Below are 27,604 nucleotides of genomic sequence, written 5' to 3'. Positions count from 1 at the left end.
TTGGTTGTGCACACTGAAGCTCTTTTCATTTTTGCTTCCAGGGTGATAGTGGTAATTTCCATTATCATAGCACCAGTGTCTGTCAGTGTGCAGCTGTCATCATTGCTGTTGAAATTAGAAGCAGAAGTGTTTGTTCAGTTTTGGCCTTGATGCAAATTCCCACTAAAACAAATTCGAGCTCTGTACCCATATTGAAATCCAATTTAAGGGGCTGGATATTGCTAGCTGACTGTGAGCAGTAACTAAGGAAGTTGCCTGCTTGAAAGTGCTTTTCGTGCTAATACATTCTCCTTTATTCATACCATTTTATTTCTTGTAGTAGGCTGTGTGCCCAGAGTTTCATCTTTTTCTTCTCCTTGGCCATTTCAGTTAGTCTAATAAATAATATTTCTGCTTCCAACAAATCTTTCCTGTCTCATTTCTCTGTAGTCTACCATCATTTTTTGGCATCTTTGTTTTTCCCAGCTAGCAGAAATAATTTAATACAGGGGTTTGAGCTGAGGCTGCCATGCCATCATGCTCATATTTGCTCTGTCTTTTTCTTGACCAGACTGTTTATGTTGCCTGCAGACTTTAGCCATCAGGGGGTTGAGGCTCAGTTAACAGAGGAAGTTTTGGGGAAAAAATAGCTAGGAACTCTCATGCCTGAAATATTTCTAAAACCTCTCTGAATCACTGGTATTTGTTTACTTTTTAGATCCCCCTTTCCCAGATGTAGAATTTGTTTCAGTAAAAGGTTCTGCACCTTTGCTCAGACTCCGGAAAGCAGAAGATCGAAATGGACCGATCAGGTTTGTCTCTGTGCACTCTTCACCCTTTCAAAAAACATTCTGCAGATTTATGTTGCTTACATACTGGAAGTTTTTGTGGGGGCTAGATTATTTTAGTTAGCAATGGGAGAAAACTTAAGCTGTAACGCCCAGTTTCTCCTCCCTTAGCGGAGTAGTATTTGGCTTCAGACTCTTCCCTGCTTTCTGGAACAAAATTCTGTTTTTGATAATCCCGAGTTTTCACTGTTGGTTTGGGTTTGGGTTTTTTTTTCCTTTATCCACAGTGAAGTCACAGTAGATTTTTATTGATGGATTCAAGCACAGTTCTACCCGTGTGATTTTTCTTTTCCAACAAACTCATACAGCCAGTACTTTTTTTTTTTCCTAGGAGCCAGAGGAAATGGTGAACAATATCTGTATTTATGCGTATTCTGAAGTAGTGTTTTTGTATTAGTGTATTACTACCAAAATATATTTCTAGAGAAAAAAGGATTTACACCTTGCTAAGTGCTGTTTGTGATGGAAAAGGTAATTGTAACTCAACATGACACTAAAGCAGAAAATATTTGAATGCTAATAATATTTCAGGAGATGACTGGTGTAACAGCCCTAATAGTCTTCCTATGGTTGAATACCATAGACTAAACATTGTTTTGAGAGGTCTGAAGACAGATTTGATTAATTTTTTTTACAAATGATATCTGTCCTCTCCTTCTTTAAACAGAAGAAGTTATGTTTCTGGGATATTATGAATCATTTTTAGAGGCCAATGATGTATTGTTTCATAGGTGAACTTATGTGTTAGATGAGGGGAGCAAGAGATAGCCTACTCAGTCTGATGCTCTTCTGAACATGAATAAACATATAAAGTTAATGTGCATGTGATGAGGAGAACCACCTCTAAGTTGTGCGTGCAGTGCTTTTGGTTCAGAACACAATGGAACACACAGAGACAGAAATATTTTAGTGTAAGAACTGTTCATATTGGATATTGATAATAAAAAGCAGTTAAGAGGCTAAAGGTAGAAAAGACAATGTGAATTAATGAATGTCTGATGCTTAGTACATTGAAGTGAGGCCTAACATTTACTTTTTTTGTTTCACTCCAGTCTTTATCAAGTGATTGTGCTTCCTCTGGGTTTGCAAAGCACTTTTCTTTGTGACTCCTTTGCTGCTGCAACTTTCTTTAGTAACACCGCTGACATTAAAGGATATGTGGCAGCTGAATTTCGGGCGATGGATGTTGCTGATAACATGTCAATTGCTCTTGGAGACAGACATTACTACGGGAAGTTTTATAATGCTCCTTTAAACCTGGGAGAAGAGTATTGTGTTTTTTTGAGAGTAATAAGTGAGTGGAATAAGGTAATGGATGTTTTAAAACCTTTTCTTTACACCTGTTGAATGAAATGTTGCTGGGGAAAAAAGAGGAAAATATTAGCTTTTTGTTATGGTGTTGCAAAGGTCTGTTAGCTGACAGATTTAGATTCGATCTGAAGCTCTTTGAATAACTCTTTTAATTCCTTACAGATATTTATGTCTTTGTAATGTTGGAGCAACTCTGGATGGCAAAAGGCAAACAATGGAAGAAACTAAAAATGAAGTGCTGTCACTGCCCTCAGTAGTTGAGGGTGTCTTTATTGGGCCAGAATTTAGTGAAAGAAATTAGTATGAGTATCTGAAAATTACACCTTAGCAATGAAAAATTCACCCATTTTAATTTTTAATTGAATGTTTTATAGCAAAGTATTCCAGTTCTCCAAATGACAAGGAAAAATACATTTTATCATGTGTGTTACCTTCCATGTAGCAATGAATGTCAACTCCAGCTCCCTTAGGAAAGCCTTGTGGAAAAAAGTATGTTACTAGTATTATTTTTTTTGTCATTTTAAGGTAAATATGTATTTTAATTAAAACCAAGAAGTTTCTAAAATGTACATCTCATCTGTTTCATTCTCCAGTGTCTTGCCTGCCATGATGTCATTATGCCACTAGTTTTCCAGTCATCTATCTCAGGGGTCAACAGCTTGTAATTTTTTCATAATGTAAGTCTCAGAAGTAGGAATTTTTTCTCATATGGGCCAGGTGATAGACTTTTCATGTGCATACAGTTCCTGAATGTTAAATGTAAAAACAGAGCAAAGCAACCCCTGCTGAAGTAAAAAACACCTGAACGGTGCCTCACCCTGCCACCCCCCAAAAAATAAAATAGAGTTTTAGGGCTTTGTGTATACAGCATGAAGCAAGGAGGCATGCAAAAACTGATCTGTGAGTCACTTGTAAATAATTCTCTACAATTTTGGAAGCCTGCACCCAAATCTCAGTAAATTGAAACAGCTTCTATTAAGAAATGCAACTCTGCCTCAGTCCAAAGCAAGTGAAATAAAACAAATACATGTAATAGCTGTTACTGGTATCTAGTAATCTGTGCAACATAAATATTGTGTGGCATCTACTTTAACAATAGTCTAAGAAGTTTTTATAGCATAGATAAAGTGGTTTCTGGTCCTGATACAAGTCTGTTGTTCATAAATTTTTAATTAATTATATGAGGGAATAAGTAGGGAGATGACATCTGAAGGCATTCAGTTCATAAATAATGTTAAGTTAGCCCAAAATATCTTGGAATTTGGACAACGAACTGTATTTTTTAGAAAAATTTACTCTGTGGAGCAGGATTGTTAATGAGTCAAATGTATACAAGTTCAGCCTCTTTAAGCACTCCTAAATACACCCTTGAGCTCAATTTATGTGTCCATGGGTTTCATACATTGGTTTCCCTAGCTCTTTCCCTTCAGTATTTTCTGATACTGAAGAACATTTCCTATTGTTACTCGTGTTGAGGTTTTTCTTGCACAGAACAGTGCAGATTGCTTATGCATCTCTGCCAGCTGTTTGCTAAACTGCTTCTAAGTTACATTCTTTCTCTTTCATACAGATTATTTTCTGATGTTTCATCTCTAGCATTGCCAGTTGTATTTTATAGGCCGCTGATTTAATGGAATATTATTACTGTTATTTGTAGAAGTCACTCTTTGCTTCCTTCCATTTAGAATGCATCAGCTCCTTAATATACACTTTCCTCTATGGCTTTTGTTAATTGATGAAGTACACAAAGTTACATACAATATTTATAAATCATTATTAAGATTGCAAATGCCAAACAGGTTTGGTTCCCAGCTCTGCTTCTTTGAGATGGAACTTAGACCTGTGGCTCAAAAGTACTCGTTTATCTTCAGTTACCAATTACTATAAATTGAGGGTCGTTGGGTTTTGAGAATTTCTAAAAATCTGATTACTTAAGTAACTGAATTGGGATTCAAGAGTTAGTATTTAAAAGCCTGCTTTTTAAACAATCTGCTCTTTAATTGGCCCTCAATTATTAATACATGTGAAATCAGCATTTCTGTAGTGTCTGTTAGTTGTGAACACATTTCCATTTGAATACAGACACATTAGAAATACATGTCATAGACTCCTAACTAATGTTCTCATTATTGTACTTTTATGTTCTGGCATCTTCCAGAGTCCCTTCTGGCTCCAGAACCCTTCATGATGAGAAGGGTATAATACATATCATACATGCTGCAAAATCATGGCTTGGTTGTGACTTTTTATTGCTGTTATTCCTCAATATACCTGACATATTTTCTTTGTGGTAATGATGGGAAAATCAGTTCAAATAAAATTGTGTGGACACAGTTAAGACAAGTAAGCTGTTCCGTTTTATTGAGTCGACGTTCATTTATGCCTTGCTCAGATTTGGAGGTCCTGAGAAAGGTGTCTGCTGTGTGGTTTTTAGTTTCTGTTTATTTTTCAAGGTGGAGGTTTAAAAAGCATATTTCATTTGTGCAGGACATTCAGATGTGTTAAAAGGCTGGTCAGATGATCTGAGGTGATCACTGGGGATCTACGAGGAAAGCAGTTATAAAGTCGGAGATAATGGAAATTACCATTTTTCATATTGATGAATTTGGGAATTGGAATATAGGGATGATGGAGACAAAGGGAGGATCTGGGAACAAACAAGAATTTGCTGTCATTATCATGAAAACCTTACTTAAGTGGAATGAATTGTCCACCCTTGGAAGTGTCCTTCTACATGAGGGATACTGCTAATTAAATAACTGAAACCCATCTGGTACTGATTTTAATCTCCAGTGATTACTTTATGGATTCCATGCTGTGCAGAGAGCCAAGGCTCATAGTGAAGGGCAAGAACTAAAAAAGGTGTTTGGAGTTTAAACTTACTTGAGATTAATATCTTTAGCATAGCTTTTGTTCAGTGACAGCATCAGCTTTTTTGGATCAAACAGTTTGTGCATGTAACAGAAGTAGGAGCAGGACTGTGAAAGGTGAGGACGGCACACAGTCTTTTCAGGAAAAAAAGCTATGAGCTTTCTGGAAAGTCAGAATCAAAATGGCCCCTACTGTGAGAAAAGTCTGTTAAAACTAGCCTAATAAAAAATCATCTGAGAAAAATGTATATGCATGGCAAAATGTTTTCTCTTTTGTCCAGAACTCTTTTTAAGTGTGCAGCTGTGGAAGGGGTTTCTATCTCTAGTTTAGCTACCTGTGAATATCCAGGTTGAACTATGGACTTTTGGATTCATGGTATTTGGAGGAGTAATTTCACTGATAACTTTCTGGAAAGGTGCTAATTCATAAGAGGAAGGGGTTTATAATTTGATTTAGTATGAAGTGTGGATCAGTGAACTTCACTGCTCAGATTCCTGGGAGTTCTGTAACTTCTCTGATAGGCAAGAGATGACTGATCTGCTGCAAACTAGAGTATGTCACAGAGGTAGCTATTTCATGATGCTAGTCACACCAGTGCCCCCAGAATCTGGCATTTGGTCGAGTTTTTAAATCCACCCCTTGTTCTTTATTCTTCCCCTGCTAAGAGGATTTTCCTTGTCAGTGTTTTGTCTTTTTAAATAACCAGAAAATTCCTTATAAAAATGAGTTTAAGAAACACTGTGATTCTACAATTCTGCATGCAGACACACAAAAGTAAGACTAAGCATACAAATGTGCCTTTGTCCTTTTGTGCAAATGCTTCAAAATGTAGCCTTCAATTTCATAGAAACATACTGTTATCCAGAGCAACATAATAAACATTTTGCCAAGACATGAAAAATATGTGTATGTATTCTGTGAAAGTCATTTAGCAGGAAAGTACATATAGAAGCACGACAAAAATAGGCTTCACAGTAATTATGCAGTAGACAATAGAACTCAGAATAGAACTTCTTGTGTATGTATGAGTGTGTTCTGGTGGAAAAAAGCTCTACAGGGACCAAAGCTTGCTGTAAAAAAATGAAAGTTGTTAAACAAGTTTACAAAAGCAGACACCTGATAAACATTTATTCAACCACTGTGAACGTTAACTACTATAAGTATTCTATAAAAATTGTTAAAAATTACCAAGCAAGTTGTCATAACTGGAAAAAACCTTACATCTAGTATTTGAAAAACATGGCATTAAGTACCATATTTTAACATATATATTCTACGTGGGGATGGAGTAATACAGCATATTCAGCCTTATCTTAGCATTTAATAAATTCTGAATTCTTATCCATGCAGCTTCAAAGATCCTTCTATGTTATTTGCATGCCTAGGTTGTAGAAAGAAAGGAAGAGTGATGATCTAAAAGACTAGAGCCAGCCTTTCATCAAAGTTCTCTCTCTAATCTTAACTTTATAGTTTATAGTCTTTTCAGACAAGCTAGGGGCTTCTACCAGGGGAGTAACAAACTCCATTCTCAATAGTAATAAAATACAGTATGTTGTGGATGGCTGCTCTTGCAGAGGGTGTTAGTGATAATAAATTTCTCTCATGAAAAACAGTGATTTTTATGTTTTCATTTTCAGGTGAGAACACAGTCCTGTGCTGTTTGGGCACAAATTAAAAGTAAGTCAATTTTTCCTTCAGTGAGAAAACAGAAGTTGTCATGGCTTTGCTTGGCAGCATAAACTAATAATTGCTGTGCCTGTTTCTTCATTTGCCATTAATGGTTGGGTGACTTTGAGGATTGGAAGGGTTAGAAGCAGAAAATTTGCCTTGCACTTCAGTATTCCATTCTAATGGATTCAGTAGTCCATCCTAAAATGGATTCCCTGGTTTCTCCCTGGTTTTTCAGGATTACTCTTTCTATGCATCACATCGAAATCTTTACAGCAATTTTTGTGCACAAAGGATTTGAAGCACAGAAGATGTGAAATTTTTGAAACCTGTTTTAAGATAACAGTTCTATATTGGCTTAAATATTTAAAAAACAAAACAAAACAAAACATTTTCTAGCTTTCAGAAGCCACATTATTTTGTATGTTCAGGTGGTCCTTGGAGAGTTGAATCCTTTTATGAACTTAGGAAAAAAAAAGACCATGCAAACATGAAAAATCTGGCAAATTTTTGCACTTGTAAGTACAGTGTCTTAAAAATGTAATGGCATAACTTTAAAAGCCAGTGAATTTCTCATTGTGGTTTTATCTTTGTTTTACTATTTGTGTATAAAATGTTTCCAGTGAATGAGTTTACCTCAGAGGAGTTTTGAATCCACTAGACATCAAGTTTGCCTCCTTTCCACCATGGTGGAAAGTACTCTTTTCACCCACTTCATCACATTTTGCAAAAAGCAAACATTCGCCTCTCCTGACAAAGAAACTGGCACCACTGGAGTCCCCTACAAACTAAATTCTGCTTTTGAGTTGAAAGACTCATGAAGTGGAGTTAGGAAATGCAGTGACAGTGGAGAGTGAGACAGTACTTTGTAATGATAATAAATCATGTGGTGCATGCAGTGCTTTAGGTGCATTTCCTCCACTGCTTACAAAACCCACGTCTGACTATTGCTATTACTGATCTTCTGGTGTCAGCTGTGTGTTTATTCTTAGGTTGCCTTTTGTTGTTTACTCTCATGACCTAGTTCATTTACTGCCACACTTAGAATATAATTTAGGCAGTTTGTGGTCATGGAGACTTGGCTAACATCAACAATTCCCTAGGTTTGAGGGCTCTATTGCTAGAGCTGTATAGGCAAGAGCTGTAAAATAACTCTGGAAAGACAGAGAACTGTCCTTTTCTAAATTTGTCATTTATCGGTTTATAAAGCATCATCAGGGGCTATTTTACGTATTTAGGGTGAAAAGAATGGACATTGGAAGATGGGAGTAGGACAGGTCAGGCCTTTGGCTTTCTGTTGTAAATCCATTTGCCTTTATATTGCATGGACTTCTAGCCAAATGGTGTCCTTGGTCTAATGTACTTCTGCAGCTGGAGAGGCTGAGAGTATTTTTGGCTCACTGAATCCTTTGAGGAGTATTTCTTAATTCAACTTGTATGGAAGGCAAATTTATAAATTAAATTTAAACCAAATGGGACTGTTTCAGATGCTGTCTAGACAAAGTTACACATTGTATGATAAATCATTGTAATAAAAAGTGGTAGAAAGCTGTTAAAAGCACACTTCCTTCTGTCACAAATAAGTAAAAGGAATTTTGAGGGTTTTTCACCAAATATGCTCCACAATGTGTAAGGAAGACAGTTCTGTCACTTTTATGGAGAGCTGACATCTGCTCTAGAGATGCATAACTTTCTTATGGAAACTGGTGTTATAGTGATACAAGGACAGGCATAATTTTTACCAAAACTGAACATGCTTGTAGGTTGAACAGATTTTCCTTTTAGGGTCCCAGTCTGAAATTCTTTATTCTGCCAGACTCACAGGGTGCTGCACGGATACAAGCCTTGCTTCACTGAGCAGTGTTAGGCAAAGACGGTAAACTGGTCAGGTTCTCCTTATGGTTCTGTATGACTTTTTGTGCTTCAGAGGGTGTTTGGGTGAATGCCCAGCCAGTTTTGTGCCTGTACATTCAGAGGAGCCCCAAAAAAGTTCAATTTAAGTAACAGAAGCTGCTTTTCTGATGTTCAGGCACTTGGATTCTCATTGTGGACATATACAGTAATTTCACTGAATAAATGCTATTTTTGCAAGAATTTAAATTTTTGCTAAAACATTACATCCGCATGCTTGCAAGATTTAACAGCAAATAGAGGTGTGGAATCTTGCAGGAATAAGATCCAGCGTCCTAGGTGTCTCTGGGAAATCCAGTAAGAAATAGGTAACCTTTGATTAATGCTGAAAATGGGATAGAAGTGGCTGGAAGGGATTGAGTTTCGATTTTCCCAGGTTACCTTCACCAGTAGTTCTTAATAATTCTGGTTTTGACAGCAAATCACTGTAAGCCTTCTGTTCTGTCCCTGGATGACTTCTGGTATTATGGGCTTGGGTAAGGCTGTGATTGCCAGGTTTATTTGTATTCTGTCACTTGGAAAAAAAACAATAAAAGAATGGGGAAGAGAAATCATGCCCAGATTGTAACAATTTTGAAGGAGATGCATTGAGCCATTTAATAAAGTGCTAGGATTTTCTGGCACCAGAGACCACCTTGGCATATGATTTAGACTGAAATTGCCAGTGATGAGAGGTGATGTTGACACTGAGTATCTAAATTAAAAAAAAAAAAAAAGAAAAAGGCAGGAAACTGAGCGATGGAGAAGTATAATCACTTTTGAGAAATACAGCATTCAATCTTACTTCCTCAACTGGATTGTAACTACTAGTCAGCTCCATTACTACTTGACTGAGCAGTAAGTCCAGCATCTGAGTTTTATTACAGTACGTTAGCTTTGAGCAGACTTGGTCAGTCACCAGACTGAAGCTACACTATTTGGTATTTCTTCATTTGAATTGTTTGATATTTTCTTTCAGATTTATCACCCACTCTGCAATACATGACTGCTGTTGGATTAGCGTCGGTTGCTGCTGTCTGCCTTATACTGTTCCTGTCATTCTCAGCAGCACGGTATGTATTGTTATGAACTCCAGTTTTGTAGTCCTCCTGCACAAGGCTTACATGTTCAGATAGTTTTTCTTGCCAACCTGCTTGGTTTAGGTCTCTTGGGTGGTTAGAAACTATTACAAAGAGTTCCTTCAGTGGCCACTGAAGTTGTCCATTGCTTGAACTGACACCCTCTGTATCTTTGCAATCACTGGCGAAACATCTGAAAAATACGGAGCTCATCTTAATAAAGGAAGAATCCAGACAGTGAGTAGCACCAGGAATTTAGTTCAGAGGTGTTTTGATTTAATGTTAACTAAATAAATGAAGTTTATATGCTGTGCTACTCGAAAAGTGAAGTCATACTGATAGAAATGTTGATGTACTTTTCTTATGTAAGATGCCAATTTCCAGTCTTCCCAACTTTGTTCAAAAGGCCTAAAAGGATTTTTTTCAGTAGCAGTTGATCTTTAGCTAAAGGCCACAATAAAAACACATTCGAAATTTTTAAGAAACTGATTTTTTTCTGTTTCGTGATCCTTCATGCAGGGGCAGTAACTTTATAACTGTCTTACTTTCAAAGGTAAAACAAATATGTGCCTTTAAGTAATTGTGAATGTCTACATATGTGTAAAATCTCTTGACTAAAAAATATGTCTCTGATGTTGTTTTAATATGTTTATCTCTAATAGTCTTCTGACTTCTTTCTCTTGAAAGGTCAGGAGCCTCCAGCCTGGGGGCTGTGAAGTATAGAGCATTGATTGGTTAACCTGCTTATTTGGCATTCAGAAATAGAAGAAGCTAGTCTTATACAGGGCTGGAGAAAGTAGGATTAATTGGATTATTTATAGTTATCTAAATTTCAAATCAGTTCTTACCATCTAAATTCCAAAATAAAGGTTCCACGGTGTCTTTCTTTAAGTAAGTAAAGGAATGGATCTCAGCATTCCCTTGGCAATTGGATGCAGTCGTAAACTTGAGCTTGCAGTCTTGATTGTTTTGGGGTTTTTTGAAAAACATAGTTGGAGTCAGCTTTGACATTTAAGGTAGAACGGGCTGTAACTGTCTTGGTGTCTAAACTAGCACTCCTGTCAGAGGGCTTACTGCAGGAGGAAAGGTGTCCCTGAGCTGCTGTGGTGTGAAAGGCTCCTGAGTTATTTCAGTTTCTCTGGTGAAAATGTGACAGAGAGTTATAAATACTATGTCAAATCAATTAGCATCACAGTGACAGGAGAGCTATTTAAGATAATAGATAGTACTGGAAGAATCATGTATGAGTATGAACGAGTTATGAATAAGTGTAGAGAAGATTAGGTCCTGAACTTCCATTTCAGTCTTCTTTTAAAAGGAGTGAGAGCAAAAAAACCTCAGGTGACATCCTTAGGGAGCTGAGTACATTGAGTGCATTTGACAGGGGTCATGCTGTAATGTGGTGTAACGTTGGGGGCTAGGACTTGATAATTCAATAATTATGTTTTAGGCCCTTGATCCCATGTACAGAAAAATTCTTGAATCCATTCTTCTGTTTTAGAGTACATCAAACAGAATCCTTGGCAGAAATTAAAAGCTGTCCCATCCCACTAGGAGGCAGAGAAGGGAAAACGCAGTTGTCGGTTGTGATAAGACCCTTCACAGTGCTCACAAGAAATAGCTGTAATGTTCTTAAATACTCTTTTAATTTTAAATTAGCATCAATTTAATGCATTGCTGAGGGAGAATGCAATTTGAAAAAACATGTGAAGTCAGCCTTCTGCCCTGTCCAGTTGTAAAGCCACGGTCCTGTTTTAGGCACTGTACTCCAAGAAGGATGTGGCCCATCAGGAGGATGAGACAGAGGAACTTGACAAGAGAGACATGAGATCTATCTGATCCAGCTGTGAGAAGGGAAATCTACTAGTAGGTTGCTTAGCCTGGCAGACGAGAGACTGCCAAGAAACATCATGATACACAAATACACAAACAGCCATTAGAGAAGGACCAACTTCCCTGTGTCCATAGTGCCCATGGTGCATGTACTATTCATGGGCAGTATACTTATGTGCTTCTGAATGGTAGGAGAGGGATGCACGGGAACAGACCACTGTGAATGCTGTGGAACCATGGCTTCTGAGTGGTCTGCAAGAGAGGTTAAACAAACATTTGTCAGGAATGACACAGCTACAGCTGATCTTGCCATGGTATCAGGTGAATGGTCTTGGATTATTTCTTGGGTTCCCTGTAAGCTTTTCTGTTCTGCAGCTTCTGTCACAAAGAACCACTGTATTCAAGTGCTCACCAGCTTGCCACATGTCTGCTCCCTCAGGGATTATATTACTGCAGTGGGACAGATTGTGAATTCCCACTAACATGGTTGCTGACAGCAGTTTTAACTGTTCCTCAGTGAGTATAAAAGTCCGACACTGGATTCACAAAGCACACAGCCTGACTGCTGATGTCCTTAGATATTATTTTTTTTTTTCATTTAAAAAATGTACTAGCCTGTAGTTGTTATTAAGGTGCCTTGTCACACATTTACCTTGCTTCATTCCTCCTAATCCTTTGCTTCCTTTTTTATGAGATGCCCATTCAGATGCATAAGGACAGTGCCAAAACTTCAGCTTTCTGAAGACCTGCATTGGGCATGAGTGTTGTCGGTGCCAAGGTAAACGTAGGTCAGGTAGTCATCAGACCCTATGGGAGTGCTTCCTACCGATCTCACACTGGCTGTAATGTTCAGAATTTATACCAGCACCTTAGGTCTTCAAAACACTTCAGAAATTGTCATTTTTCCCATGAATATGAGTGATGCAAGTTCTCTGTCAGGCCTATGCTTGAGTCTTGAATGGTTTTCAAATATCTTTTTTTTAACTGGATTTTTTCTGTTTCCCCAGCTCTTCTCTCCACAGCACAGTGCACTCCCCGCCTGCTGCTTTAGCCTGCGAGGCTGTACATTTATCTGCTCCAGTGGATGTGGCACAAACAGGGATTACATCATCATTCCTAGAGACTGAAAATGTCTCTCTTCTCTGATGTGTTACCCCCTAAAGTCAGCATAGAGAAAATGCACTCTTCTTACCAAAGCCAGCATCTGTCGGGTATGGACATACATGCACAGCATGTATGTACTATAGCATGGGCAGTTGAAACGTGTTTGTTACTGGAAGTGAGATGCTTATTGTCTCCCCTTGTTTCCAGATGGTGGTATATGTAAAGGAGAACCTTCCCTCACAAACAGGTTTGTGTCAGAGACATTAGCATGCATCCCATGTGTTGGCCACAGGCTTTCAGCTATTCCAGCCACATGAATGCCTGATAATGAGTGTCTGCATTGTACTTTATTGCATGAATAATCCCCAGATGCTGTTGAGACTGTCTGAGGATCAACTGCTATTTTGGATACCTTAGGACACAAACTGGCCCATTATGAGAGGAAATATAGATCAACCCTTATATCAGATAAAATGCCTATTGTATTTCCAAGTATAAAGGTAGAAGACTTTCATCGGTCACTTATGGGTAATGGTACTTCAATAACAAGTACAGAGTTGTTAGCCATAAAGTTGTCACATTTAATAGTGTCAGCAACAGAGGTGTTCCAGAGGTACTGCAGTCATTTCTCATAGCAATTAGCAATAATTGCAAATAATAATCTATAAAAACTGCAGTTTGCCAAAAAGCTGAGTAGCTTTAATGGCATGTGAAACTAATTCAAATAAGGAGCTACCTGTGTTCAATGCAGTTTTGTTAATCTCTGATCTATAATTACAGCTGAGTAAAGCCATTAAATCATTATCTGATTAATGAGCTGGTGTGTACCATCTGGTTAGAGTTACTTAATAAAGTACAATTAACCAATTTCCTATGGCATACACCCAGTTAATATTTTTTTCTTCTGTAAGAAAGAATCAAGTGCTTGTGATTACTTCCGCTCCTGTTCAGAAGTTGCTTTGAGATATATTAGCAAAATCATTCTGTTAACTGGTGAAATAAAAAAGCAAGAATTTTGGTTTTTACTCAAGTTTTGTCATTTTTTTCCAAGTTATATTTTGTGTTTTACCACTTTGAATATATGATACTTGGGTTTGGAATTCTAAATGTTTCTGATTCCTACTGGCTCTATAATTTTAGATGTTCTGTCTCTCTAGGTAGTGTAATTCCTTTTTTGGTGTTTAAAAAGGGTATTTCAAAGTGTAACAGCAGACTTCATAGTTGGTAGCAAGGAGGAATTACAATCAAAGTTACATGAGAGAGCTTTTAACTGCATCTAACTGAGCATACTTTTTTCAGATCTGGGCAGATAAAATTTCTGTTATCCAGCATTTCCACTGCTTACTAAATCTGCCCTTCAAGTTAGTAAGTTTTCAGTAGTTAGTAGCTGAGTAAGAACACCTTTGTCTACATTAGTCATTAAGAGTTGATAACATTTTGCTTTACTGATTGAGAAAGAATGACTTAACTGTTCATACTGGACTACTGTTACTTATTTTTCAGTTTCTCCTGTGAAATTCTTTTTCACACATTCTGCTCATAATTCCCTTTCTCAATGGAATAGGTTGCCAAGGTTTGACATAGCGGTGCAAACTGCACCACTTTATTCTGGTTCATTTTCCTGCTGCTCTGGTCCTGTGAGAGAGTTCATGAGCAGCTGTTCCTGAATAAGGGAGAGCTGGAGAGGCAGGAAGTGATTTAGAGAGACAGACATGCCATCCTCTGTGAAAGAAAACTTCTTTCACCTTTTACTGAGACCAGCAGTGTTCCAGTACATTATGCAGGACTAGGAACATAAAGTCTGTCTTGTCAGTGGGTATAGTTGGAAAGTTGGAGGTCTTCATGTACACTTCAACAAGTAATTTCTTTTCTGTGTGCCTCTTGTTTACCTAGCTTGTCTTTTCATAATGTAAAGTTTTCAGAGCAAGGCACAGCAGAGCGCTGCAGCATTTTAATACCCAGGAATGGACCAGTAAGGGAGAAGCGATAAGGCAGCACTCCCTGCCATCTTAAGTTCTCCAAAACAGCTACAGTCCTGCAAGTTCTCCTCTTTCCCTCTGCTTTTTTTGTCACTCTTGTCAGACCTACCTCTGGCTGTAAGCCTGTCTTCATCTGTCATGTATATATCTTCCATCTCCATCTGTTTCAGTGTAATGTGGGAAGCACAGAGAAATAATTTAGCCTTGCCCTCCTCAGATAATTGTGCAATGTTAATAGTTCATTCGTTAGAGCCTCTCTCTTTCTGAAACATTGCTCTATTGCTCCCAAGCTTTACAATTATATTTTTTAAATTATTTTTTAGGGCAAATCAAAAGGTTTAAACAGTAGGAAATTAAGAAGTAGCTAGAATAGAAGAAGGTTCTTAAAAGTTCTAGTGAGAACAACTATTACAGGACTGGACAAAAAGAACAATGTGAAATTATAGTGGCTGTACTTACTTTTGTCTGTTACAGAAACAAGTTTGTATAGTGAAATTAATCTGGTTTAAGAGTACTGCTAATGAGTGCCAGTTCTCTGACATTTCACTGAAAGAAATATGCCATTATGCTAGAAGGAGTTTCACTGAAAATACGAACTTTTAGACTTCAGATCAGATAACTGATTTACAAAGATACTTCTTAGGAGAAGCTAGTCCTAGCAGGTGCCACTTTGAATGGGGCTTTGGATTTAGAAGTGTGTGTCTGTAGGGGTACTTTTGTTACTCAGATTTATGATCCTTACACTCAAGTTCATGGAGTGGTCTAGCGGCTCTGTATTTTAGATGTAGCATCCTGCCACACTAATTGCAACACTGACATAATCACAGCCTCGTGGTTCAAGAAATTCTAGAGACATTTCTAATGATCTTTCACTGCTGTTCCTTCAGTTAACACTGAAATTCTCCTTTTTCTTCCAATGTTTTTTGCTCTGCATCCTTGGATATGTGTTCCACACCCAGGCCAAGTAAGGTAAAGCCAACTGAAGCTGCTCTGCTTTTACTGCTGATCTATACCCATTCATGGTGCTATATTGAGATGTGCTATATTGAGAAACTGGTTTAGATACATGCCAATGTCTGTATTATCTCTGAAGTGTTCTCATCTGCAGAGGAAAAGGGAAAGCTTTAGCCCTGGATAAACAATTCTGTGTAAGCTTAAGTTAAAGTATTTTTTCTCTTTTATTCTGTAATAATGAGACAACATGCAGGTTACTATAAAAATCTAACATTTATGCACTTAATTGTGATGGTGCGTCAAATGAAAAACTTTATTGTAAAATACACTTTCTACTGCATGTCACTGATGGGTCCTTTAAATCTTTTGGTGAGATTTCTTTGTTCTGGGCATGATAGAGACAGCCAGAAGCCATCCAGGCTTGTTTGTTTGTTTCAGTCTCAATCAATTGTACGTAGAGGGCCAGACATGTGGGCCAGTATGCTCCTTGTTTCTATGTGTGGTCTCAGATTTAACTGTTCTCAGTCACCCCTCTTTCCCAGGTCTGGCACTGTTTTGCAGTGCCATTTCATACTGAGCAGAATTCAACCAAGAGTCCAGCGTGAGCTGGCAGATCCATGATCTGTAGCTCAGATGGAAGTATTTCTGTTCCTAGTGACAGCATTACTAGGAAGTTAGGAAAGTCTCTGAAAAATCTAACTGTTGCATTGCTTTGAAGGACAGAGCTGCTGTCTTTGGATGACATTCTGCAGAGACTCTGAATTTAGTTGGTGAGCTCAGTGCTGAGCTCTCTCTAGTGGAAAGGAACAAGTGTCAGCGTTGCAAAAGCACCTCCACAACTGCAGTTGCTGGCAGCGGGAGAAATGACTCTGTGGACAGCACAGACACTTGTTCCTTTTGGCTCTGAGGGATGTGAGGTCTGACGAGGCAGAGGGCGATGACAGTATTTGTGGTACAGCTATTACAGAACTATTTCTGTTTTGAGATTAACAAAAATGGCACCTTTATGGTCACAAAAAAGGGGGACTTGCTCTGAAGTTCTGTTTTTCCTCCTCCCCAGCTTCCCCAAATGTTTGTGTGTATTTTTTCCAGAAATACTGGTTTTGTTCCTGCAGTCTCACAGCTGAATAAGGAGGAGTGACCTTTTATTGGTGTTTTCCCACCTTGAGGCAGGACAATTGATCTATTTCAGTTGCAGTTCATGTTCTATATTCCCTCGTGTGCTTGTTGGATCACCACGTTGTGAAAAACTGTATACATATGTATTTATAATATATATGTGTATATATATATGTAGTTTGTTCTGTTTCTTCCATTTCACTTAAGATGTAACTGAAGATATATAGTCAGAATTTCACAGCAAGGGTGGGAAAGTTCTGTGTCTGCCCCAAGGAGTGTAAAAAGTATTAATAGACTGGGGAGCAACAGAGAAAGGATTCTAGAAAAAAAGTCAGTTCTTAATGGAAAGTAATTTCCAAAGGCCCAGATTTTAGTGAGCAGCTTTTAGCCTGGAGTGTTTTAGCTTGACTTTGACGACAGTTCATATAAAAGTCTCTCCTGCAGCCATCTTGGAAGAAGTGAAAAGGAAGCAAAATGGATTGGAGTAGTCCGGTGAAGATGTTTCAGGTTAATGGGCACAAATCGGCCATGCCAATACATTGGATAAAGCCTAACATAACCAGAACGTTAGGGTTGGAATAAGCCAGTTCTCAGCTTTCCCTTTTAGCTGTGTAAAATTACCTACTCAGTTTGGCTCTTGGCTAATGAAGATGTTAGGAAGTTCCACTTTGTTTTGCATTTCTGTGAATTCTGACCCATTCTAGAAATTTTATTTCCATGAGTACAATTGGCCAGTCCTTTTCTATAACCTGGAGTATTCACTGAGGCACACAAAAACAGAGCCAGGTGAATGCGGAATGTCAAATGAGTAGCAATTGTAAGTATCTGCTGAGAGGCGGGGAAATAGTGTTTCAACAGCAGTTCTGCATTTTTGCAGTATACCAGTCTCTTACTGGCAGATGAATAAAATTATTATTATGTGATTTTGCAGCATGTTTCAGAATGGTGATTTGAGTGTTTTGTGGCTAAATGAAATCTGGCTCCTTCCAGTTCTGTTAAATACTACCTTACTCCCTTTATTCTTCTTGGCTTTAATCTGCCAGATGTTCATTTTTATTACAATGAAACAGGCTCAAAATTGGGTGTGCATCCAGATATTCTGAGGAATTCAACTTTCTGCCCCAGATTTTCATGAAATTCCCTTGAAATTAGGGAATTATGCAGGTTCGCACCCCATGCCACTTAACATTGTTCTTTCTAAATTTAGTGCAGTGGTATATATTTATATTGGTTTAGAATCTGCTCTTATGTTTTAACTCGAGAGAAAGAGGAGAACAGAGAGATAAATACATTGTGCATTTTCGTGAGGAGATTGAAAGCAGTAGCTCTAAGGATGTTTCCTAGTATGGCCACAGCAGTATCCAAAGACTCTTCAGCAGTACTATTATTTAAGCACTGTTTGTCTACACAGGATGTCAGTGTGAAGCAAGGTAGATGGGAATTTCCAGCTGCACATTGCCTTTGTGGCAATTCTCTTTCTTGTTCAAAGATGCAATTTCATCATATTTATTTTTTGCTTCTTAAAAGATTTTTCTGTTGGTCAGTCTGACAGCATTTGAGATTAAGTAGGATTGTTTGAGTTAGTTTAGGTTGCTGTTGATCTGTTCTGCTTTCTGCTGGGACTCCTGGGAGTTTGTTTTTTCATCCCGCATCCTGATAATTACTGATTCATATTTTTCAAACAGACCAGACTGTTTGAACGCATTTTCATGTATTGGCTTTGGGTGTTTTGCAATGAAAAGCCATGCCATCTTTGACAAGGTATAGCAAGTATTTTGTATCCAATAACATGACTTATGCAAGCACCAGTTCTGGCTTTGCCCAGGTTCACCCTCCAAAACAAAAGGCAGAGTTCATGCATTGGAAAGGGATTGCATTTAGAGTGACAAAGTAAGGCTTAAATGACAGTGATTTTGTAATCACAGGAGTGATGAAAATCAGCAAGCAAGAATACTACCTTAATAGTATGTCACTCTGTTTTGCATTTATCCATAAACATGTCCCAGCAGATGATAGCAAATCAGTATGATAGTGAAATACATTTTCCTCCGGGCTTTTCATCTGGTACCTGGAATTTCCCTTCTCAGGTGTTTTCCACATAAGTCTGCCTTGGGTATTGAATAATTGCTTCCTGTGTTCAGTCACATCCTAAAATGCTCTTTCTGTATGGGTAAAGTCTCTGCAGTCAGGATATGCTTCTCTGTAGGAATAATGGCCTGGTGAAAATTGTTTTAAGTACTTTGGTACAGTGGTAGACACTGCAATACCTAAAAGAGACATTATTTCACAACACTGGCCCCTTGCTCTCTAGATATCATGTGCTTTTTTTTTCTTTCTTTTTTTTTTTAAGATTTCCAGTCCCTTTTGAAAATCTTAGGTGTGCAGTCTCTAAGATCCTGGAGCACTTAACCTGAACTTCACTTTTATATCCCTTTCCATTGTTAAGGTATGCTTTACTGTGAGTGGCATATAAATCAAGATTTAGAATCATAGGACAGCTTAGGTTGGAAGGGACCCATAAGAATCATTGAGTCCAACTCCCTGCTCCTTGCAGGACTACCTAAAACTAAGCCATACGACTAAAAGCAGATGTCCAGATACTCCTTAAACTCTGACAGGCTTGATGCCTTCCCTGGGAAGTCTGTTCCAATGACTGACCACCCTCTCAGTGAAGAATCTTTTCCTAATGTCCAATTGAACTTCCCCTGATGCAGCTTCATTCCATTTCCTTGTGTCCTATTGCTAGTAACCAGAGAGACATCAGCACCTGCCCCTCCACTGCCCCTTGCTGCCCTCATTTGTGTGCTTGGGATCAGTTTGTCCAAGTTCATTTGTGTTAGTTGAATGTTCCTTCTGCCTTACTTACTGTAAGTAACTGTTTCACAGTTTTACTGTTTTCTAAAGAAACAAGCCTGTTACAAAATCTCTCTTAATTCCCCATAACAATGTCTTTGCCCATAGGCACATTCAAGAGCAACAGTTGTGTTGTGAGTTTGGTGAAAGCAGGCAGTTGAGAGGGACTAGAATCTAGCCTCTCTTCTTGTCAGGCACCAGAGAATCCACTGCACAAGTAAATAATGTTACAAATGCTCTGTCCATGCTTTAGGAAACATGCAGTACAAGAATAATCCATTGCACAGTCAATTCTCTCAGTCTCTTGCATGCAAACAGCAATGAAAATCTTGAGCTGCTTATTATGTGATTAGTCTCCTGTGCCTGCTAAGAGCTGAGCTCATTTAACAACAATGCTCAAGTTGTGTTAGAAATTCAAATCAATCACAAGATATAAATCCAAGAAAAAGCAGGCTTGGTTGAGCCCAGTGTTCACAGATCTGCTTGTTATCTAAACTCTCTCAGTATGCCTGCAGGCTGTTCTCTGCAGACAGATTTAAACAATTATAGAGCAATGGTTTTTTTCAATACTCATTTGCGGTCTGTTAATTCTTAAAACCTGTTAGGAGCATCAGAAAATCAGTGCAGCTGAAGGCAGCTGTCATAGAGAATCACGGAAGTGTTTTTCACTAGAAAAGAGCAGTGACATTCTCTGAACTCATCTCTCTGAATTGAAGAAAAAAAAATCAATGCAAGTGCAAACTTCCCTCAAGTAGGTTTTATCTGATAGCTGCTGGTCCAGAATGATGACGTGTAAACAGGAGATTACAGGCAGACTCAGGCTTCCTCAAGGAACATGTTTTCCTAGTGCTCTGGTGTTCTGCAAAAGATAGACACAGCACAAACAATAGCCAGGGAACATGCAGTATATAGGAGAAGGATTACAAGACAAATCTTGGTGTTCATATGAATAGAAGAAGCAGATAGGTTTATGCAGGTATGCTGTAATGAACTGAGCAGTGTAGAAGATTTTAAATATGAAGCAAGATGATTATTAGATTAAGTTAACAAAAGCCTTTGAGTCTCAGACTTCTACAGTGAGCTTTTAAGGGTGACTTCTAAAACCATTCTCTTCACACTACATTCATGCTCTTACACATTTATGTTCTTTCCAAGAAATGTGCTGAGTCTGCAGGTACCTACATCTCTAAGGCTCCGTATTAGAGGCTGCTGATTACAGGTCCTTGTGTGTGTTAGCTGCAATTTATTATTGTTTTTGCAGCTTATGGTTTATATGCTAATTTTGCTGTTGCCTGGCCCTAGCAAAGATTTCCAGCTTTTTAATGAGAAATGAGTAAGCTGGGAGAATTCTCCACTTCAGTCTTAACCTTTCTCACAGCTGTTGAAATCTGGCTACCAGCTGCTGGGAAATCACAGGCTACAGATGCAAGTCTTGAAACTGCAGAAGCTGCAGGTTTCTTTTCAGCCATCCCCGAGTGCAAATCACTATAATCAGTCCTTGTTTTTCCAAGCAAACAAGCAGCTTTCAAAACCGTTACAAATCTTTCTCTTCCTGCCTTTGACATCCTTAAATAAACATACCATTCTTTGAGTTTCACTTTGTTACCTTTTTATCTTGTATTCATTTTCTCCTACATTATAAGTTACATTTACTTCCTTTTGTCTTTTTCCCAATGGAGTCAACATCCTGTGGGAGCATATGATCACATTTTTTTCCTCTTTGTAGGGAGTGGGAGTGATGGCTCGTTTCTGTTGGGAAAAAAAAAAATTCTTCAGTTAAACCCCTAGGAAATACACTGTATCTCAAAGGTACAGCCTGAGGTAGAGATGAGGATTTCAAATGTGCTTGCTGTAACATTTGCTCTTTTGCACTGTTCGTCTCAGATTCCAAATCAAGGCCGAAAAGGTGAATGGATACACTTTAAATTTGGAACTTTCTGTCCAGCAGCAGGAAAACCAGAGAGAGAGAAAAAAACTGCCTGTTAATATAATTTCAATCGTTCTTTTGCAATCTGACATCAACAAAACTTTGCTTATTCTTCATGATAAATGATTGATCTAAGAAAAAGTCCTAGGGAGAGTTCATATTTTAAAAGTACAGTGAAGAGGCAAGCCGTCCCAAGCTGCTTGGGAACACCATCCCAAAACCAATTGCTTCCTTTGTGGTTGGAATTTTGCAAAGGAATTGCTTCCTCTGCTGCCAGTCATTGGATCTGCCTTTATCATGGTTCTCTGCAGACTGTTAGGATGCTTGCCATCGCATTTAAGAATGTATTTTTTGGAATCACGGGATCCACTGCTTATCTAGCCTTTGCATTTCTCCGTGGCACTCTTAACAGACTGTCTATGACTCACGACCAGTATTCATGGCTGTTGATCTTTCTAGTGTGTTTGGCAGAAAAAGTTGTCAGATACTTGCTTTTGAGATAATCTTTACCAATAGATTTTTAATCAACGGATCAGCAAATGAAATATGGAGCAAATGGCAGAACCACCCTATTCACTCCAATTTCAGGCTGCCATAGGCTGCTTTGCAGACTGCAACTTCTGTGTCAGTAGGGAAGCATTACCACAGTTAGAATTAGAGATCCAACTGAATAAAGAGGAAGTCGCCTGACACCCATTAGAGTTCTTTTGAGTAGATGTTGAGCCTTTTAAAAAAAACAGTGTTCATGTCAAGACTGGGTATTTCTGTCTAAGCAGGTCTCCTTCTGAGAGAAGATTGGAGGTCTGCTGTTATTTTGAAGCTGCAGTTTCTGAAAGTGCTGTGACTGGCTCAGGGAGAGTCTTTGTCTCCTAACTTCTTTAGATTTATTTTTGAAAGTCTGTAACCTTCCCTCCTCACTTCCCTTGAAAAAATCAGGAAACTTGATTAAGAAGGAAAACAATAAGGTAGACAAGATATTAAGATGTTGCTGAAGTAAATTAGGATTTGCAGCAAGGCAGTGCTGGTAAGTTCCCCTCAGCCGTGACGTGGTCTTTGCAGTTTCTGATGCTTTAAATTGGATACCAGCTAAACTCACATTACCCTGGTTTCCACAACTCCAAAATGGTAGTGGAAGGCAGAACAGGGCAGTACTTGCTGTGGGACTTCAGTGGAGTTACCTGCTCTCACTGATACTCTGTCTGCTAGCGTGTGGTACAAGCTAACGGATGCAGAGACTAGAAATGTCAGAAGCATCTACTAGCAGGGCCTTAGGCTTTGAGCGTACGGTTGTGATCTGAATACTGTGGCTACTGCATGACAAATGTCTGAAACTCCTTCGGGCCCGAGGAGGAGTAAGGACAATAAATGCAGCCAAATTTAGTGAAACTTAATTTTTCCTTTCTCCTGCTTTTTGAGAAACACCTCATAGACAAGTGCAAAACAGTGCTAAGCTGTGGTTGAGAGTAATCTTTTTGGTCCACAGTGAAGTGAGTGGTGGAAAATATAGACATTTTCTAGGGGAAGGGTCAATTACTGGTGAAGGGAACTTTGGAGAGAGGCCAGGGAAAAGAAACTATATCACAAGAACATGAGTAAGGAGGGGAGTGACTTGCACAAGAGATAAAGGAAAAGAAAGAATCTGGGAACAGATGAATGCACCACTTCGGCTTTTTGTGCTGTTTTTTGTAATATCCACCTTTGTTGTGGTCCGTCACAGCCAGACGTGTTTAGTTGTCAATTTGAGGGGGTAGCCAGACAGGTCATTTGCAAGTCAGCAGCATGTGTGGAGCAATTGTAGCATCGTGGTCACTCTGAGTGTGCTGGTGAGGGGAGCAGGAGAAAATGTATTTTCCCAGCAAAACGTTTACCTACAAAAAAATGATGCAGTGGGAGGAGTGGGGACAGCTGAAGCAGCCTTTGGGTTAGAGGTCAGATCATGGTTTTGCATGAAAACATTGGGATTTTCTTCTGCCTCCCAGAAATATGGAAAGTTTACCCCTGACTTAAATTTTGCAAAGTTCATGGGGAAGCAGGCACCAGCAGACACCTTTCTAGCCTAGTTGTTTGGGTATCCATCAAAAGTCAGATCTTCTCTTTGTCCCATTGAGAGCAGGAGCTTCAACTTGAATCTTTCCCCTTGCAGAAGGCCCTGAATCCTATACACTTCCATAGCAACTGTAGTAAGTGCACCCCCATCCACCTAGCAGATCATGTTCCAATGCTTTCTGTGCCAAGCTCCCTGCAGTCCCTTTAAGGAAACAAGACTTTCTGCTGCTTTGGGTTTTTTGGGGGGTTTGGTATTTTTTTTTTTTTTTTCAAACAAGTAGCATGTTTGTACCATTTTTATACCCAAGCACACAGCCAGTGCTTGTGCCTCAGCAATCTGCAGGTATAAACAGAGCCGTGATCTGAACTTGGGCAGGGATTGCACACCAGCTGCGGGGTCGAGTCTGTGCTACGTAGCACGGGAAGACCAGCTTCAGCCTCTGACGCTCATGGGACCTGTATCTTGTTGTGTTCCCCCTGTGGAACTCCACCATCCCTCATCCATTTTGTGTCTGGCACTGTAGGCGCCCTCCCCTTTCACAACTCACATTTTTTAGTAAAATAGAGTTTTAAAACATTGTAAATTGAAATAAATTATCTCTTTTGTTTCATTTTTTTGTTTTGTTTTGTTTGAGAGATGCCAGTGAACTGAAAAAATAGCTCCTGCTTTGGCACTACTAACCTGTAGCAGCCTTGCTCGCACCACGTAGGGTCTCCGTGAGACTGTGACTTTGATTTATCCAAGCGCTGACATAAGTGAGAAATGTAGATGATTAAAATCTGATACAGCAGGGTTTCGCAGACTTATGTTATTTTTCCCAGCTTTTAAGTGGTTGTTGGTAGTTACATACCCAAGGGCTTCTGCTGGCTTCGGATTTTTTTGTCTAGTGCAATGACAATTTTGTAACAAAAGTATTCTTTTTCCTATGGGGGAACAGAGTTTTATAGAAAGGTTGCTGAAATAATTAAATAAAGAGACATTTTGTCAAGTACTAACTCTATGAAAGTCCAGTGATTTAAAATCACATTTTCTCACAGTGTTGCCCATGTAAGGGAACAGCTGGAGAGAGGAAAGTATCCCTTTAGAATGTCATAGTACCCTTTCCACCTCTGTGCTCGCAAGCCCTCAGCCTGAGCTGCTCTGTTGGGCTTTTTATCTGTGAGATACTCTCTAAGGCATTTAGGTACTAGCAGTTCTTCTCCGGAAGGGCAGGCAAATGCACATAAACATCTAACTGAGTACCTACACCCTTACAAATTAGTTTTCCTGAGGATGGAGATGTCTGGAGCTGTTCTGGATGAACAGGAAAGGCAAGGGCAATAGCTGCTCCTGCTTACTGTGAGCTGTGGTGGTTCTGACGGGAAACAGCACGATGGCATCAGTGGGCCTCTGCTGGAGCCCCACAGGGCTGTGGAGAAGTCTCCTAGCCCACCACCAGTAAAGATGAACATGACAGTAATTGGAGAGGCACTTCTGGACTGGAGTGACACTCCAGTATTGCTCTCCCTAGAAAGTGAAGCTGGTGAAAAGCTGGACCAAACCAACCAAGAGCTCAGATTTCACCAGCATCGAACTCTGAGATGCAGGGAAGTGCTTGAGGAATATTTGTTTAATGTGTGTTTGTGCTGGCAGATGAGTAATCCTTTATAGCCACAAGCATGGAGAGAATGGGTGTTGCTAGTGTCTGAGTTGCTTATATAAATATACATTTGTATGTATATTGATGCTGCATTTCCTTGCCTCTGACAAAAGTTTTTCCCATTACATAAACAGGCTTTTGACTACATGAAATTAGTTTCAACCCCTAGAGTCATCTAAATTGTAGCAGAAGGGGCAATTTGGCTTTCTAACTCCTCCATCAGTGTTTTTTACCAGCACATCACCACACCACTAAGAATATAGCAATGCCAAAAGCCCATTGAGAGGGCTGGATGCCTACCTGTGCCACCGCCGAGGTGCATTTGTAGCTGGGAGAGCTCCAGGTTCCAGTGTGCCTCCAGGTCATTGCCAAATGAACTGATCTGATGTCTTTTCATGCAGACTTCTCAGGGAGGTGGGAGATGTTCGTGTTTTGTTCTGCCCCTCAGGACTGTCAAGGGGAAACTTTGTGTCTTGCCAGAAAATCCCTGAAGGTGCCCCCTGCAAATTCAAAGCCTGCCTCTTGTTTGATACAGCATTTGCCGAGAAACATGAGATCTTTCCACTCTAGTTTGCCATGGCACAGCTTTTCTGTGATCATCTCTGGAACACTTTGCCATCTTTGCTTTTCTTGATGAAATACTGAAAGTTGCAATGGTATCTACAAACAAGAGAAAGTTTTACAGGAACTGAAAACAACAGTAACTGCTACAGCTACTGCACCCAAGCCAGAAAATTAAAGGTCTAGAAAGTTTTGGCATTACAAGTGAAGAATGACTTATTACTTACTCTCCAGCAGGAGAGGGTCAAGCAAACAAAGAACAGCCCAGAGTGTGCGAGCCAAAGCACATCCATAAAAAGAGCAATTCCCTTCAGCTCTGATGGAATGAGGCCCAAACCGCAGAAATGTTTGCTTAGGGGCAATTTTTTTTAAATTCATGTCTTGATTATTAGCCTTCCATTGTCCCTTTAATATACATACATCTACATGAGAAGGGGTGAATGGTGAATACAACCGCAGACCTGTGTCCTGCACTAGCTTTGCATGTAATGTATTTATATGGCTTCCTTTGCCATGTGTTTGATTGCACAGCACCTGTAGTTTATTTTTAATTGCAATTGGAACTACATTTAATAATGCTCTCTTACTAAAGGGAGGATGGTAGAGTGAATACAGGCAGCTTAGTTGCTGAGATACTTTTAGCCGTTGTCTTACAAGTAACTTCTAAAAAAGGTGAACTAAAGAGGACAGGTATTGTTAAAGCACATAATAGAAAGAGGTACTTGTGAGTCCTATGCCAGCAGAGCAGTCACTATAGAACTGTTCCATAAGCCTTCAGCTTTCACCTCTTTAGGGTAAGTGTTGTATGCTCACTGTCTTCATTCCCCCTCTGTGCAATAGGGGTGATTATGAGTGTTCTTCCACTGAGACCCTCACAGGGTTAAGGCATTCCCATATATGTGGTTTCTTCACAGAGTAAATACTAGCTTGGGAACATTAACATCATTTTTATTGTTTCAGTGCTGCAGGTCTGGCAACAATACAAACAGGCTGATGAGCCCACTGGCTGCAATGGACAAACTCTAAAATAGGAAGCAGGCTTGAGGTAGGGTACGTGCCACAAAACTCTGTCAAAAGCAGCACTGCGGACCCTCTGGATTAGGACACGCAGGCTCATCACATAGGCACCTGTTTTGCTATTTAGAAACACAGGTCATTGAATTTTCTGCATCCAGCAATGAGAACATTTTTTAGGAAAACTCTGTTAGTAGCCACAAGCTATGTTGTGCAGATATTAGGACTCCTGAAGCATTTCTTCTAAGACACATCCTTGCCCAGGCCCCATGGCCAGAAATTGTATTTTTCCTTGAGAGGCGCTGCCCCAGTGAAAGCTCAGGTCCAAAAAATGCATCCCAGCAGACTTACAGGAGAGTCTTACATTTTCTTGACATGGTAAGAATGCCTGGAAATACTTGCAAAGGCCAGTAGAGCCTGATCACCCCATTCAGTTCTGCTGCAAAGTAGCTCTGCTGGAAGAGGGTCAGTTCTTCCACACGACACTTTATGTCTCGTACCAGGTCTCCCTGCTCCCTCCAGCTGCTCCCCCTGAACTACCAGGGACCAGGCACGTCTTTATGGTTTGGTCCAGCAGAAACAGTTTTCCAACAAACGTGCACATGTATTCCAAGCTCTTTAGAAGCCATATGAACCTGAATTCCCATTCTCCCTTAGAGTGCCCTTAGTTTTATGCCAGCACCAACTTTTCCATAAACTTAAAAATCCCTGTCTTTGAGATTTCTATTCTGCCTGCCTTTTTTTTTTTAAATTGTTATGATAAGTCTGATTTAATTTGGTTCAGGAAATACCACTGCATATCTGAGCATATCTGACAGTTCCGCAGAAAGCCAGACTGCTTAATCCTGAGTGTGGGTGAGAAAGGGTTTTAGCTAAAGCCATCAGGAGAGGAGGAGGCTTGGTCCTCTTCAAACTGCAGCCAGACTTT

The 27,604-nt window shown here is 39.4% G+C and overlaps 1 protein-coding gene and 1 long non-coding RNA gene across 11 annotated transcripts in view; one reads left to right on the top strand and one right to left on the bottom strand.

Annotated features, from left to right (window-relative positions):
* SUSD1 (sushi domain containing 1) overlaps positions 1-20,376 on the top strand; it is a 61,407-nt gene extending 41,031 nt beyond the window's left edge. For 6 of the 9 annotated variants that reach the window (XM_075020759.1, XM_075020760.1, XM_075020758.1 and 3 more), the window contains 5 exons: positions 698-791; positions 1,880-2,135; positions 6,647-6,686; positions 9,547-9,640; positions 12,487-20,376. In XM_075020759.1, coding sequence (XP_074876860.1) covers positions 698-791; positions 1,880-2,135; positions 6,647-6,686; positions 9,547-9,640; positions 12,487-12,625 — 623 coding nt within the window. In that variant the 3' untranslated portion in view covers positions 12,626-20,376. The other 3 variants (XR_012649015.1, XR_012649016.1, XM_075020763.1) reach the window with 3 other exon arrangements.
* LOC142027103 (uncharacterized) lies at positions 20,234-25,829 on the bottom strand. Of its 2 annotated transcripts, XR_012649018.1 has the most exons (4): positions 25,402-25,829; positions 24,144-24,385; positions 21,095-21,237; positions 20,234-20,347 (listed from the first exon to the last, which is right to left on the bottom strand). It is a non-coding gene; the product is annotated as an uncharacterized LOC142027103 (long non-coding RNA). The 2 variants fall into 2 exon arrangements; XR_012649017.1 differs by lacking the exon at positions 20,234-20,347 and having other exon boundaries at positions 20,376-21,237.
* Positions 25,830-27,604: the final 1,775 nt, after the last annotated feature.

Source organism: Buteo buteo, chromosome Z, assembly GCF_964188355.1.
Source record: "Buteo buteo chromosome Z, bButBut1.hap1.1, whole genome shotgun sequence".
Lineage (NCBI taxonomy): Eukaryota > Metazoa > Chordata > Aves > Accipitriformes > Accipitridae > Buteo > Buteo buteo.
The sequence above is the reverse complement of the archived record's forward strand: the minus strand, read 5'-3'. Positions and strand labels throughout refer to the sequence as shown.